This window comes from Oncorhynchus keta, chromosome 8 (assembly GCF_023373465.1).
Source record: "Oncorhynchus keta strain PuntledgeMale-10-30-2019 chromosome 8, Oket_V2, whole genome shotgun sequence".
Lineage (NCBI taxonomy): Eukaryota > Metazoa > Chordata > Actinopteri > Salmoniformes > Salmonidae > Oncorhynchus > Oncorhynchus keta.
In genome coordinates this window covers 22,561,755-22,578,921 of record NC_068428.1, presented here as the reverse complement: position 1 = coordinate 22,578,921, position 17,167 = coordinate 22,561,755, and the positions used below count along the sequence as shown (strand labels likewise).

General features: G+C 40.4%; 1 protein-coding gene across 4 annotated transcripts in view; it reads left to right on the top strand.

Annotated features, from left to right (window-relative positions):
* Nucleotides 1–17,167, top strand: part of LOC118387017 (protein EFR3 homolog B) — a 64,393-nt gene that overhangs the window by 10,975 nt on the left and 36,251 nt on the right. For all 4 annotated transcript variants that reach the window (XM_035775103.2, XM_052523844.1, XM_052523846.1 and 1 more), the window contains 3 exons: nucleotides 11,693–11,769; nucleotides 14,321–14,448; nucleotides 14,642–14,792. In XM_035775103.2, the coding sequence (XP_035630996.2) occupies nucleotides 11,693–11,769; nucleotides 14,321–14,448; nucleotides 14,642–14,792 (356 nt within the window). The remainder of the gene's footprint in view (nucleotides 1–11,692; nucleotides 11,770–14,320; nucleotides 14,449–14,641; nucleotides 14,793–17,167) is intronic.

The window sequence follows — 17,167 nt, the reverse complement described above, 5'->3', positions numbered from 1 at the left end:
TGTTCAGCTGTGCTCATCCAGCATGTTTTCTCTCACCCACACAGCATTTGACACGTTCAATGAATTGGAGGTGTGCAGTATGTTCCGTGATCTTCTTTACGATCGGGGTGTGTGTGTGTGTGTTTGGCAGTGGAAATGTCTGCTAGTGATAGTATGTTGCATTTATTATGGATCCCCATTAGCTGCTACCAAAGCAGCAGCTACTCTTACTGGGGTCCAGCACAATTAAGGCAGTTTATACCATTTTAAAAACATTACAATGAATTCACAGATTTCACAACACACTGGGTGCCCTCAGGCTCCTACTCTACCACATATCTACAGCACTAAACCCGTGTGTGCTGCAATGTTTGTGTTGCTTCACAGTCCCCTCTGTTCCATTAGTTTTTTTAAAATATCTAATTGTACTGCTTGCGTCAGTTACTTGATGTGGAATAGAGTTCCATGTAGTCCTGTGTGCCTCCCATAGTATGTTCTGGACTTGGGGACTGTGAAAAGACCTCTTGTTGGGTATGCATGGTGTCCGAGTTGTGTGCCAGTAGTTTAGACAGACAGCTCGGCCCATTCAACATGTCAATACCTCTCAGAAATAAAAGTAGTGATGAAGATTCTCTCCGCAACATTCAGCCAGGAGAGATTGCCATGCATATTATTAATATTAGCTCTCTGTGAACATCCAAGGGCCAGCCGTGCTGCCAATTGCAATTGGGTAAGTCCTTTTTTTGTGTCACCTGACCACACGACTGAACAGTAGGCAAGGTGCGACAAATCCAGGGCCTGTAGGACCTGCCTTGTTGATAGTGTTGTTAAGAAGGCAGAGCATCGCTTTATTATAGACAGGGATAAGTATATCTTAGCTACTACTGCATCAATATATTTTGACCATGACTGTTTACAATCTAGGGTTACTTCAAGCAGTTTAGTCATCTGAACTTGCTCAATTTCCACATTTTATTTAGTTGAGGTTTAAGGGTTTAGTGAGTTTTGTTCCAAATACAATGCTTTTAGTTTTAGAGATATTGGGTAACTTATTCCTTGCCACCCACTCAGAAACTAACTGCAGCTCTTTGAGTGTTGCAGTCATTTCAGTCGCTGTAGTAGCTGACGTGTATAGTGTTGAGTCATCCGCATACATAGACACTCTGGCTCTACTCAAAGTCAGTGGCATGTCATTAGTAAAAATTGAAAAAAGACTGGATTATATTTGAGAGACTTCCATTAAAGAACACCCTCTGTGTTCTGTTAGACAAGTAACGCTTTATCCACAACAGCAGTGGGTGTAACGCCATAACACAAGTTTTTCCAGCAGCAGACTTTGATCGATTAATGTCAAAAGTCACACGGATGTCTATGTCAAACGGTGACGGAGGCTCTCTTGTTTCTGTGTCTGTCTGTGTGGCCTGAGTGGCACTCAATGGTACTCTGTCTCTATTTCCTATTAATGACTTTAACAGAGACTGGAGCTACAGACCATTATACTCTCCTCTACTTGGTCTGTGTCTGGGTGGGGCTGTAGATTTAGTGACGTTTGGTTGCTCTCTGTGCTGATAAAAATAGCAAGTGGTGTGTGTGTGTCTCTCTCTCTACCCCCTCCCCCTTATGTAATGGCCCTGAAGGCTCCCCGCTTTTAACCATCATGGTGAGCAGAGTACAGAGTGTGTATATGATTGCTGTGCATGTAGCATACAATAATGTGCTGGATTATCTTTGCAGTATGCACAGTGAAGCGTGCTGAGCACAGTAGGTAGGGAGTGTGTGATGATGTCATTTGGTCACGATACTTCTCAGGACATGGGCCTGCCACACACACACACACACACACACACACACACACACACACACACACACACACACACACACACACACACACACACACACACACACACACACACCATGTGAGCATTTGTAAGATGCAAACATCATTTCAAATTGGCTACATGTCATATTAAACCACATATAAACACTCTAAATTGGTCAGGAGCCAGATAGGGAGCCTAAGGAACGAAAATAAATTGTCTGTCTATTCTTTCAAGGCTATAGCCTGCAAAGAAATACATTGAAGCATTTGCGAGTGCGACACAATAGGCTGGTAGGGACCTAAAGCGCACAGCATTTAAACAACATTTCATTGTATTAAATAATTCTATAAATTGTGCATATACTGTACGCTGTGACTTAGAATTAAATACAAGTTAAACAAAAAAATGACTTAGTGCCTTTTTTGAATTCATCTTTAGAAACACGAGTTTGGCCAGTCTGTGGCTTCATGGTCATGCAATGGTGTCTGGAGAGCAGGCAAGCAGTGGAGAATATACTCTCTACACTGGCAGAGCCACTGGGGATGCTAAACACCCTTTTTCTGGGCAGAGATGCGGAGGAAGGAAAAAAAATTATAATAATTATACGTAGGCCTAAAGGTTTTTAGGCAAACGTTTAGGCAAAACCTAATCAAAACGGAAAGCTCCTTGAACGTGTGAATGGGCCAGGCCTATTGGACCAAAATCTATTATGTTGTTATACAGATAATAGAACAAAAATTAACTAAACATTTCAGAGATCAGTTTTTTTGGGCCACCCTCGAAGCAGCGTTACCCATGCAGAGCAAGGGGAATAACTACTCCAAGTCTGAGCTGACACGGTAAAAATCTGTCGTTCTGCCCCTGAACAAGGCAGTTAACCCACCATTCCTAGGCCGTCATTGAAAATGTGTTGTTAACTTGTTATGGCTGCAATCCCATTAACGGGATAATTGTCATCAACAACCGCTGAATTGCATCGCGCCACATTCAAACAATGTTACTAAAAATATTTATATTCATGAAATCACAAGTGCAATATAGGAAAACACAGCTTAGCCTTTTGTTAATCCACCTGTCGTGTCAGATTTTGATAATATGCTTTACAGCGAAAGCAATACAAGCGTTTGTGTAAGTTTATCGATCGCTCGACAAAACATTATGTACACTTAGCATTAAGTAGCTTTGTCACGAAAATCAGAAAAGCAATCAAATTAATCGTTTACCTTTGATCTTCGGATGTTTTCACTCACGAGACTCCCAGTTACACAATAAATGTTCCTTTTGTTCCATAAAGATGATTTTTATATCCAAAATACCTCAGTTTGTTTGGCGCATTATGTTCAGAAATTCACAGGAAAGAGTGGTCACAACAACGCAGACAAATTCCATATAGTTTCCATAATGTCCACAGAAACATGTCAAACGTTTTTTATAATCAATCCTCAGGTTGTTTTTAAAATATATAATTGATAATATATCGACCGCAACTATCTTTATCAGTAGGAGAGGGAAAGGCAATGGCAGCCCAAACTCTGTTACGCATACAAAACGCTGCTGGCACCTAGCCATACAATGACGCAATGTTCTCGCTCATTTTTCTAAATAAAAGCCTGAAACTATGTCTAAAGACTGACACCTTGAGGAAGCAGTATGAAAAGGAATCTGGTTGATATCCCTTTAAATGGAGCAAAGGCAGGCTATGGAACATGGAGTTTTCAAAATAGAAGCCATTTCCTGGTTTGATTTTTCCTCAGGGCTTCACCTGCAATATCAGTTCTGTTATACTCACAGACAATATTTTGACAGTTTTGGAAACTTTAGAGTTTTCTATTCAATACTAATAATAATATGCATATATTAGCAACTGAGACTGAGGAGCAGTCCATTTAGTTTGGGCAACTTCTTCATCCAAGCTACTCAATACTGCCCCCAGCCATAAGAAGTTAACTGACTTGCCTAGTTAAATAAAGGTGTTTATATATATATATATATATATCTCGGCAAAGTAACCGTCCAAAAGTACAGATCTCCGAGGGTAATGAAAACTTGAAATCGGCCCTAATTAATCAGCCATTCCGATTAATCGGTCGACCTCTAGTCTACACCAGTTGCATTCGGCGCTTGTGACAAATAACATTTGATGAGTGTCTTTTCAGATTCCACAATGATTCTTTAGTTGTGGACACTACATCACTGCACTCCCTCTCTTGCTCTTGGTCCTCATCTTTGTAAGTCACCTTGATTTAGCACCTGTGTGTTTTATCAGTTTCTCTTTGAAAATATTTAGCGAACTCTGTCAGTAGCTAAAGCAAGGAGCCATAGCAGCACACAAGTAGACTACAAATGCGAGCTGGGGTGGGCATGCCTGAGCTCGTGAAGTGAGCACTACTGGAGTGAAATTGGAGCGGTCTTGAGGCTCCATCCTTTGGGAATCACGCTCCAGTCAAATTGGGCACGCTCCGCTCCAGCTCCACTCCAGTTCACATGGTCGACTTCAGACACACACACATTTTAAAGATGTACACGTAGCAGAGGGCAATCAATCTCACGCAGGGGAGTGAGTAGCAGTTCTGTTGAAGTAGCAGATGGATAAGGCTTTGGGAGACCATACGCGCACACGCACAGCCATGGAAAGATTTAAAAGCTCTTTATTTCCTGATATTGATAGTAGGATAAAGTGCTGATGGGGACTAGGGTATACTTGCTCACATTTGCAGGCCACGTGTCTTTGGAAAAACACAGAGCAGCTTTGTGACAGCAGGTGCAGATAAGATAACGAGAAGAGCTGTTGATGACATTCTCTCCCTGTCTGTCTGTACTAAGTCCATGTATTTCTCTTTAGGTTAGGTTTGTCTCTTTCTTTCTCTTCTTCCATTTGTCTATTTTTGTCTATTTTCTCTATCCTTCTTTCAACCCCTCTCCAGCTCTCTCTACCCCCCTCTTCCTCTCTACCTCCCCTCAATCTCTCTCTTTCTCACACAAATGAGAAAAGTATGAGGAGTATGCATAACTACGAGCACAACAACCTATCAGAATGCACTGATCCTAACTGACCTAAGACGGGGAATCTTTACTAGGATTAAATGTCAGGAATTGTCAGGACTATATATATATATTAGTCGGAAGTTTATGTACACCTTTGCCAAATACATTTAAACTCAGTTTTTCACAATTCCTGACATTTAATCCTAGTAAAGATTCCCCGTCTTAGGTCAGTTAGGATCACCACTTTATTTTAAGAATGTGAAATGTATGATAATAGTAGAGTGATTTATTTCATCACATTCCAAGTGGGTCAGAAGTTTACATGCACTCAATTAGTATTTGGTAGCATTGCCTTTAAATTGTTTAACTTGGGCCAAACGTTTCGGGTAGCCTTTCACAAGCTTCCCACAATAAGTTGGGTGAATTTTGGCCCATTCCTCCTGACAAAGCTGCTGTAACTGAGTCAGGTTTGTAGGCCTTTGCTCACACAAGTTTTTCAGTTCTGCCCACAACTTTTCCATAGGATCGAGGTCAGGGCTTTGTGATGGCCACTCCAATACCTTGACTTTGTTGTCCTTAAGCCATTTTGCCACAACTTTAGAAGTATGCTTGGGGTCCATTTGGAAGACCCATTTGTGACCAAGCTTTAACTTCCTGACTGATACCTTGAGATGTTGCTTCAATATATACACATAATGTGAGGTGCACCAGTCCCTCCTGCGGCAAACCACCCCCACAACATGATGATGCCACCCCCGAGCTTCACGGTTGGGATGGTGTTCTTCGGCTTGAAGCCTCCCCCTTTCCCTCCAAACATAACAAAGGTCATTATGGCCAAATAGTTATATTTTTTGTTTCATCAGACCAGAGGACATTTCTCCAAAAAGTACGATCTTTGTCCTCGTGTGCAGTTGCAAACCGTAGTCTGGGTTTTTTATGGTGGTTTTGGAGCAGAGGCTTCTCCCTTGCTGAGCGGCCTTTCAGGTTATGTCGATATAGGATTCGTTTTACTGTGGATATAGATACTTTAGTACCTGTTTCCTTCAGAATCTTCACAAGGTCCTTTGTTGTTCTGGGATTGATTTGCACTTTTCGCAGCAAAGTACGTTCATCTCTAGGAGACAGACAGTGTCTCCTTCCTGAGCGGTATGACGGCTGCGTGGTCCCATGGTGTTTATACTTGTATACTATTGTTTTTACAGATGAACATGGTACATTTAGGCATTTGGAAATTGCTCCCAAGGATGAACCAGACTTGTGGAGGTCTACAATGTTTTTTCTGAGGTCTTAGCTGATTTCTTTTGATTTTCCCATGATGTCAAGTAAAGAGGCAATGAGTTTGAAGGTATGCCTTGAAGTACATCCACAGGTACACCTCCAATTGACTCAAATGATGTCAATTAGCCTATAAGAAACTTCTAAAGCCATGACATACTTTTCTGGAATTTTCCAAGCTGTTTAAAGACACAGTCAACTTAGTGTATGTAAACTTCTGACCCACTGGAATTGTGATACAGTGAAATAATCTGTCTGTAAACAATTGTTGGAAAAATGACTTGTCATGCACATAGTAGATGTCCTAACCGACTTGCCAAAACTATAGTTTGTTAACCTCTCTAGGGTATGTGGGACGCTAGCGTCTTCAAATACATTCAAATACAGAAATACTAATTCATAAAAATTCAGAAAACAAAACATATTTTACATAGGTTTAAAGATTAACTTCTTGTGAATCCAACCACGGTGTCAGATTCAAAAAATGCTTTACGGCGAAAGCATACCTTACGATTATTTGAGAACAAAGCCCAGTTGACAAATTATTACAAACAGTAACCAGCCAAGCAAAAGCGTTACAAAACTCAGAAATAGAGAGAGAATTAATCCCTTACCTTTGATGATCTTCATATGGTGGCACTCAGAAGATGTTCATTTACTCAATAAATGTTCCTTTTGTTTGATAGTCTGTTTATATCCAAAAACCTCAGTTTTGTTCGTGCGTTTTCTTCAGTAATCCACAGGCTCAAACGCAGTCAAAACAGAAGTTCATAGAAACATGTCAAACGATGTTTATATTCAATCCTCAGGTTGTTTTTAGCCTAAATGATCTATAATATTTCAACCGGACAATAACGTTGTCAATATAAAATGTAAACAAATGCACTCTCTCGGGATTGCGCATGAAAAAGCTATGTGACAGGTCAGGGTCCACTCATTCAGACTGGTCTTACTCACTCATTTATAAGAATACAAGCCTGAAACTATTTCTAAAGACTGTTGACATCAAGTGGAAGGCATAGGAACTGCAAATTGAGTCCTAAGTCAATGGATACTGTAATGGCATTGAAAACTAGAAAATAAAAATACTTCCTGAATGGATTTTTCTCAGGTTTTCGCCTGCCAAATCAGTTCTGTTATACTCAGACACTATTTTAACAGTTTTGGAAACTCTTTGGAGTTTTCTATCCAAATCTACCAGTTATATGCATATCATATGTTCTGGGCCTGAGTAGCAGGCCATTTAATTTGGGCATGCTTTTCATCCAAAATTCTGAATGCTGCCCCCTACCCTAGAGAGGTTAACAAGACATTTGTGGAGTGGTTGAAAAATGAGTTTTAATCACTTTAACCTAAATGTATGTAAACTTCCCACTTCAACTGTATATACACTGCTCAAAAAAATAAAGGGAACACTTAAACAACACAATGTAACTCCAAGTCAATCACACTTCTGTGAAATCAAACTGTCCATTTAGGAAGCAACACTGATTGATTACTTGTGAGGCACATAATAATTGGCTTTTTTTTTTTTACTGGACTGATGGCGTGCGTCTGGTGGGGTTAACATATGGAATTGTTTTAAGATGGTCATATCAAATAGCTTATGATACTTGGTGTATAATTTTTAAGACCCATTAATATTAAGGTATAATTTTTTTTTTTTTTTGGCATTACTGCTATTAGCCTGTAGAAATGTATTGAATAACAGATTCACGACATGGAACAGAAAATCTAAAGGACATTTGTTCTGAAGTGTCTGTCCTATATCTGCGAGATATACACGGATGATCAGGAAACTATTTGTGGTCTTTTTTTCCTTTTCTTTTTTTGCATATACAGCTCATTCAGAAAGTATTAAGATGCCTTTTTTCCTCATTTTGTTACGTTATACAGCCTTATTCTAAAATGTATTAAATAATTGTATTCCCTCAGGAATATACAATACCCCATAATGACAAAGCAAAATCAAGTTTTTCGAAATTTTTGCAAATGAATAAATTTTTTTAAATATATCACATTTTAAATAAGTATTCAGTCCCTTTTACTGAGTACTTTTGTTGAAGCACCTTTGGCAGTGATTACAGCCTCGAGTCTGCTTGGGTATTGATGCTATAAGCTTGACACTGTATTTGAGGAGTTTCTCCCATTCTTCTAGAGCTCCGACTTTCTGACCTGAAGATCACTGACGTCATGGTTTGACCTTATATTTTTCAGAGTTCCCAGTTGTCTTGAAAGCACCATCGTCTGTGTTAAAACCAAATATCTATCCAGGTTTGATGTGACGGCAGGGATGACGTGCGACCTCGCCATCTGACTTTGAAAAGCTCCTCGCAATATGCATCAAGCACACCCAACTCATTAGTGGTGGTGAGCAATATTAAGTCAGACTAATTTGCAATTGACTGTCATAGCCCCACATTAAAAGTATGTGATGATGAGAAGACCATCAGAAAGACTTCCATAGCCCCAAATAAAAAAGTAAACATTGGCTGTTAATTACCAAATAAAATTCACATGGTTGGGGTCACGAGATATTCAGATATCAAACTGGGGTCGCGGGCCTAGACTCACTGGCTGCTATACAGTTGTGGAGTTTGCTGTGCACTTTCCACCCCTTTCTTGCTTTCTCTTTTGTCTCGCTCTCGCTTTGTGTGTTGGTGTAGGAGAGCAGAGGAACATGACGTACGCACAGCTGTAATAAACCTGTTTACTGTGAGGGTGAATGGACAGCCAGAGACCCCTCGCTGTGCTGCAATGTCACAACTACCATCTAGCATCCACCCCCTATACTCTCCTGACGATTCTACCATTCCTAGTTCCCTCTTCCGTACTGCCTCCAACCAGCCCACACCTTTATAGGCTAGTTCAGTACAGCACCCACCAATATGCTGCACTGCTGTCAAGAGAATTGAATACAGTTGTTTGGCATGACAACAAATTAAAATGCCAGGGAGTAGTTATTGTTTCAGGGTAGGAAAAAAAGTGTAACTAGTGATTAGCATTAGCGGCTAACACAAATTAGGTCCAACTTGATAAGAAAAGACAAACTAACCATTTTCAGATGTAAAAAAACACAAACCAATAGTGTAATTACAGAGCACTAGTGGATTTATATTAAGAATCAAAGTGAAAAAAGCATTGTTGTCATCAACATTGTTGCTTGCCCATATCGTGCAGCCCTTACATGGCTGTGTGGAAATTCTCAAATAAGTGCAGGAAATGCAGAAAGTGATAAATGCAGAAATGTACTTTTGCTTAAAGTTAAATTGAAGAGTTTAAAACAATCAGAATGGAGAAACATTCTATGTGTTGATACCCTGGGATCACTCACTACTCATAAAGCAAATGTACAACTTTTATTATTCCAAAACATATATTATTTACGTTATGACGTTTTTTTATTTTTTAAATACCGTGATATATTTTGGTAATATCACTGTGTGTGTGTGTGTGTGTGTGTGTGTGTGTTCCACACAAAGTTTGTTCCTCGGGGGACAGACTTGCAGTATGTACAGTAGCACTTCTCAGTGACTCACTCACAGGACCCACCTCCACCCATCCCTCAATCCTCCCTGCTTTCTTCACCGGGGACCCTGATGCAGTCATTAATTCAGTAGTGACTCCAGGGCCCCCAGCCAAGACGGGCGAGGAAGGGATGGAGGGTGTAAAGGAGAGAAGAGTCATTTAGAGTTGGAAGTGATGGAGGAGAGGAGGAAAGCTAAGAATAGCAGCAGGGAGGGCAGATAGAGAGCTGGAGATAGCGGCTGCTTGCAGCTAGCAGAGCCTTACGGGTGCGTTTAACACCACGATGACAGATACTTTACTGACAGACGCACAGACAGAGGCCCTAAGCCTAAATCTTATCTTAACTCCCAAGGCTAGAATGACTGAGGATACCACCTCAGAGATGTGACAGAGGGATAGACACAGAACAGTTGCCTAGTGAGAGTAATTTTTTAATGCATCGGAAGGATGCTGAGAAGGTTTTGAGGAGGGGATGTTTTTGTTTCTGAACAGTTTTTCCTCGATTTCAAAAATGTTGATTTTTATTTTCAAATTAAAACTCTTAAATTCTCCAACTACTGTACAAGTTTACAGGGGAAAAAAAGTCTGGCTTAGTGTACTGTGAGTGTCCTTTTTACTATGAGGTGATCGCTGATGATGATTGACAACCATTAATTGATAATGATTGGGTAGCCACGGTGAAAGCAATATGGTGGAATGTTCAAGGAGATCTTCATGAAAGGAAGAACATAAACTAGGAAGGATAGAATGAGGGAAGGGAAGGAAGGATCTGTATACAGCCTAACTGTCTTCAAATTGTTGGGAGCTCTCTTTTTCTCATTCAGTTAGGCAAGCCTATTTGAAATTGTTAAAAGCTTATTTCAAGGTTGTCTATTGCTTCCCCAGATGTCTTCCACTGCAGATTCTCAAAACAATTAATTAGAAAGGCTATTTATTTGACAGCATATATATTAACCAGTGGTAATGCTTTGAATGAATTCCAGGCGATTGTCAGCCAGCTGTGTTTATCCAGGTGGACTGGAATGTTCCTTCCTGTAGTTTTTTTTTTTTTTTTTTTTGGGGGCACTCACCAGGAATTCAGCTAGGAATTAGTTACATTTAGGAAATCTGTGCACAAATATATTCCCACAAATAAAAAATAAATGAGATCTTGTCTCAATGTAATCAAGGTATGAAGGTGTATTTGAAAATAATTTATTTTTGGGATTAATTATGTTCCGGCCCCCCCCGACCATCCACAAAAAAATCTCCCTGCGGCTGAATTTAGTTGCCTGCCCCTGCCCTATGACTCATCACTGCTGAGTTCTCTGCTCCAATCAGCTCCCAGCGCGTTCTCTCTCTTTCTCGGCCTCTTTCTCTCTCTCTCTCGCTCTCACAGCTTTCTTCCCTCCGCAGTGTTACACAACTTTCCTCAAGGTTGTCAGTTGTGAGACTGTGATGTATAGATTGTGTGTGTGGGCACCTGAGTGACTGTCTTTTCGAGAGAAAAAAAATGTGTGTACAATGTCTTTTAAAAAAAAAAATGTTGGTGAGTCTTTCTCGTCTCAGTGTGTCTTTGTGCTCCAATGCCTTTGTGGCCACATTCTTCAGATGTCTGACCTATTTTAAAGGGATCTTAGAACAAAGGCATCTATTTCTCAGCCTGTGAGGAAAAAACTGGTATTGAAGAACTGTGCAAGGACAGGCTTTCTAGTCTCCGCTGCTGTGTAGTTCATGCCAAGCTTTTTTTTCTCTCTCGTTCTCTCTCTCTCTCTCGCTCCCCCCCCCCCAAGCCCTGGGTAGATGGATGTCTAAATTTGATTAATCTTTGAGCTGTGCAGGGCTTATTTAACTTTGTCAATAATAACGGTGTTCTTCAGTCAACATGAGGTGGATGCTGCTGACACTAAGGTGTACTAGGTGACAGACTTTATGTAGCACTGCAACAACCTGAGCTTTCACTGTAGTCTCACTAACTCTCTTTGAAGGAGGACTTATTTTATTGGTGGTTTATCATGGTCAAGTATCTGCAGTTGCAAACATGATTTATTAATTCATACGTCTTTCTGTCATCTCTCACTCGCTCACTCACCCACTCTGCGTATCTCCTTCCCTCTCTCCTTTAGGGGTGTGTGGTTGCTGTGGGGCTCTGAGGCCCCGCTACAAGAGACTGGTGGACAACATTTTCCCAGAGGATCCAGAGGTGAGAGTTCAACTGACACTTCCGGTTTCCTGTGGCAATGCGCTCTACATCCTGTGACCTTTTTGCCATTTCAATATTTCTAGTGGTCTCCTCATCTTCACTGATCTGAAAAGACTAGACAGACAGAAGTGAATTCCTGGCAGGCAACCTCTGAATTACTTTCACTGGTCCTGTCACAATGAGAGAATATGAAGGACAAAGAAGAAAGTCACTATTGAAGATATTCTACATATATCACCATATCTGTGAAGGAGAATGACTTGATTGAATTCATTTATTTGTGAACGTTATAAAAATAGCCCAATCTACCTGTCAGATCTGTTGAATAGCAACACATCTGATTTCAGACCGCAGAGACCTAATTTCTCTGCTGTGTGTGCATGTCAATTGTGAGCTGCATGCCCCAAAAACCAGTCTGTTTCTAATTTTGGGTTCTACGCTCCCGTCACAGAGACTGTAACTAATCTAATCCCCTCACCCAGGGACTGACCCACAACCCTCTATCATTCACTCATTCACACTAACAGTGTGTCTGGAATGTGTGTATGAGACTAACCAGAGCTCTCCGATAACATTCACACGGCTGCAGTGGAGATAAAAAGTGTCTTCAGATAACGTTGAGTCAGACTCTAAATCCAGAGTCAGGGAGAATAGACCAAAGTCAGGTTAATGTGTTTATCATATAGAGTTATGTATAGCTCTGTCTGGTAATGACTTTTAAGTCTATCTTTGTATTATTTTCAATGCTTTACCACACATTTTATAGTTCAAGCCTTATAAAAAGTATGTCATTCTGTTCTTGTCTATTGACATTATGTTTTGTCGACCCCAGGAAGTGTAGCTGCTTTTGCAACAGCTAAAGGGGATCCTAATAAAATACCAAAATACAATATACAATGGAGGCAATTCCTGTGAGCAAAGTTCATTATATTTTATTGGATCATTACTAGTCTAAATGTAAATGAGAGGCTATCTCACCCCTGGATTGGGTGTGTGTTGGTGTGACCGGGAGTTTGGGCATGGCCGCATGCTTGTGTTGTGTTGTCCTCTTTCTTTTTTTCTGTCACCCTTGGTGAACATAACTCTGAGAAAATGCATATCACATGTGGCGTTCCACAAGGTTCCATTTTGGGTCTGGTACTATTCAGTTTATTTATGTTATCCCTTGGCAGCGTTATCAGCATTGATTTTCACTGATATGCAGACAATACACAACTTTACATTTGTGTCACCAGACTATTTTAGCTCCCCTGATAAATTATTAGACTGTATTAGTGATGTAAATACTTGAATGGCCCTCAACTTCCTCCATCTAAATCAAGACATGACTGAGGTACTTATTGTTGGAGCCAAAGCACAGAGAGAGAATCGAGTCTCACATTTGAATTCACTGGCAATAAAAATAAAACACCAGGTAAAAACCTAGGTGTTATTATAGATTCTGAACAAAATATCATTAGCAATATAATCGAAATAGCTTTTTACCAGATGAGGAACATTGCCAAGTTGCAGCTGTTTCTCTCTCAGGTTGATACAGAGACACTCTTCCATGCTTTTATTATAAGCAGGCTTGACTACTGTAATGGTCTCCTGTCTGGTCTACCCAAGAAAGCCATTGGTCAACTGCAAAACATACAGAATGCTGCAGCACGGGTACTGACCAAGACCAGAGCGCACTCATTACACCGCTTTTAAGGTCTCTGCACTGGCTGCCTGTAAGTTTTAGAATTAATACAAAAATTATTCTATTGGTTTATAATCAATCCACGATTGTGCACCCCAATACATATCAGACATGCTTTTAAGTTATGTACCCAGTAGGTCCCTCAGGTCTTCTGGCACTGACCTTTTAACTACCCCAAAGCCTTGGACCAAAAGGCATGGAGAGACAGTCTTTAGTTATTATGACCCCAGCCTCTGGAATAGCCTGCCAGAGAACCTGAGGGGGACCAAGAGGCATGGAGAGACAGCCTTTAGTTATTATGACCCCAGCCTCTGGAATAGCCTGCCAGAGAACCTGAGGGGGACCAAGAGGCACGGAGAGACAGCCTTTAGTTATTATGACCCCAGCCTCTGGAATAGCCTGCCAGAGAACCCGAGGGGGACCAACAGTCATGGAGAGACAGCCTTTAGTTATTATGACCCCAGCCTCTGGAATAGTCTGCCAGAGAACATGAGGGGGGCTGAAACAGGTGGACATATTTAAAAGAGAACTTAAAACATAAATGTTTAGCTTTGCATTTTATTAGGGTGCTTTTTAGTCATTCAGTGTGTCATTCTTTTTTTTTTTTAAATCGTATGTTTATTGTGTAGTGAATGTTTAATCTTTTTTTAATAGTTAATTTCTTTCCTGTAAAGCGCATTGCATTCCATGTCTGAAATGTGCTGTATAAATAAAGCTTGATTTTGATTTGAGTATATTCCTGTCCTGTGGAGACAGTGAACCAAGAACCCAAACCTAACCCTTTTCCACCTTCATCCTCCACCTTTCTCTTTCTCTTGTCTTTCCCTCTCTCCCCCCCACTCCCTCGATCTCTCGGTCTGTCTGTAGGACGGGTTGGTGAAGGCTAACATGGAGAAGTTGACGTTCTATGCCCTGTCAGCTCCAGAGAAGCTGGACCGTATCGGGGCCTACCTGTCAGAGAGGCTCTCCAGGGACGTGGCTAGGCACCGCTACGGGTGAGCAACACCACAGTTACACCGGAGCCATGAATATACTGCACAGATATCTGTCAACTGTCATCCATGTCGGCTCAAAATGCACCATGGCTATTACTTTCTCATTTGCATTCTAGTTGAATGTAATGGTCTTAAGACATATGGTGTGTGGCATAACTACCATGTGTGTGTGTGTGTGTGTGTGTGTATTCAGGTATGTGTGTATAGCTATGGAGGCTCTGGATCAGTTGCTGATGGCGTGCCACTGTCAGAGCATCAACCTGTTTGTGGAGAGTTTCCTTAAGATGGTCCGTAAACTGCTGGAGGCCGACAAACCCAACCTACAGATCCTGGGAACCAACTCTGTGAGTAGAATAGAAGACGCCCACCTTGATAAACAGCCTGGTTTTATCAGACAATACACACTAGCAGCTGGCTGCAATGAATCACAAAGAAATATAATTGCAGGTCTATTCTGTAGGAAATGTAATGTAGCAACGGCCATGTAAATAGAAGATGCCAGACTGTGATCTAAACATAAATGTACATTTTTACCAGGGAGGGAGGAGGTGGAGAGCGTGGGTATACATAGAGAGAGAATGGTTATCTGGTTGATGTGTAATAGCAGCCAGCAGCAGCTATCGGTGTTATCAGACAGGGCTGTCAGAGCAGCAGGGTCAGGAGGGAACAGGAAGTATCAAGGAAATAACATTACCCATAGAGACAGACTTACCACACTGGCAACACTGTCTAGTGATACCATGGATTACACACACACTGATACACATACTCATACACACACTTGTGTTCGACGATTTTACGATTACATTGTCTATCGACAATGTTTGACAGCAATCGTCGATGGTGACGACATTGTGATTTCACAAACGATGGTTTAGCATATTTGAATTTGACTGCACCTTTGGAGTCTGGTAGCGCACAACGGCACAGTGAGCACGCAGCAGGGCGCCATGCCAAATGGCCTTTTCCACATTTGCCATAGCCTAAATGTTCAATACACATGAGGTAGTTAGACTAACACATTGCAAGAGAACAATGTAGATTGTAGAAAGAGCGGAGAGCACCAAAGCAGTGCAAAAATTCAGATGGGACCTATCATGCTTTGTTTTAAGTTTATTCCCTGTTTATTGTTTTAAGATCTTGATTTTCCCCTTTTCTCCCTAATCCTCATTCGATTTGAATGTGACTTGTTGTTATAGGCATAGCCTACTATTTCATGATCATCCATTGAATGAATCTATAGGTCTCAGAGTTCCATCTCAAAAGGTTTTTTGCAAATAGCCAAAATTAAAACAATAATAAGAGAGAAAACAAACATCTGCAAGATAAACTAATCAAATAGAAAGTTTGTTTAAACCTGGTTTGTTTAAACCTGGTATGTTTCTGCTTTACTTCACCAAAATGTAGGCTAAATAAATTGTGCCGTCGGAAAATCCCTCCTTGCAAACCAAACAGACAATAATATAGGCCTACACATAGGTTACTGTCAATACAAGTTAAACTTATACATTTTATATTTAAAATATTTTCAAAGTATTTATTGATATCCTTGAATTGCACAACGGGCAATCGTGGGATAAGCTCCCACAGCAGCACTTTCAGTAAGTGGAAACAAACATCTATAAATGATGACTTGTTGTCATACTTGTCTCACAAACTACTTTACTTTGAATTGCTTCGAAATTGTGCGTTCATATAAATGTCAACAATCAAATAAAACAAATGATTATGTAGCTTAAGTCTTTATAGCTTAACACTTGACTACATTGGCTTAGACTAAAAACAAATAGGTCTGTTATCCTGTCTGTCTTGTGCCTATTGAACTGTACAAATCCTAATTATGCAATCAGATAAAACTAATGATTACTTATCATTTTCTTTATAACACTTAAACGAATTGACAATGGCTAATTCTAAAATGAATAGACCTATTAGGATATTGAACTGTAAAAATCCTAAATATATGCCTAGACGTTACAAAAAATTTTAAAAGTAGCCTAAACAAAATAAGTATGAAAATGACCTAAATTACAGCAATGTGTGAATAAGTCTCAAGGTTTGGCACAATATTTGAGCCTATCCTATAGGATATGTCTTTCCAATAAGATGCAACTGTATTTTAATTATAGGCTACATTAAAAAATAAAATATAGTGCAATTTATTAATTTTTATTTTTTACACCTTGTCTTAGGCCTACCTAAAGGTTTCTGTTAAGGAAAACCAGCATGTTCAGAGTAGCGAACTCCGCAGGATAATGGACTTGTAAATGTTGGAGTTTTGTTGTCCGTTCATCCTTTGCATTGATCATCTTTTTGCAAATTCTGCAAGTGACTTCAGTCAGGTCTGCTGGCTCACCTTTATCATTCAGCCTGAAACCGAACACCTGTTTTTCTTTCCCAAGTCAGCCATCATTTTAAAAATTATTTAGCATACTGTAGTTACTACGGCAGTAGTTACTAAGGCAGGCTATACTGTAGTTACTACGGCAGTAGTTACTAAGGCAGGCTATACTGTAGTTACTACGGCAGTAGTTACTAAGGCAGGCTATACTGTAGTTACTACGGCAGTAGTTACTAAGGCAGGCTATACTGTAGTTACTACGGCGGTAGTTACTAAGGCAGGCTATACTGTAGTTACTACGGCGGTAGTTACTAAGGCAGGCTATACTGTAGTTACTAAGGCGGTAGTTACTAAGGCAGGCTATACTGTAGTTACTAA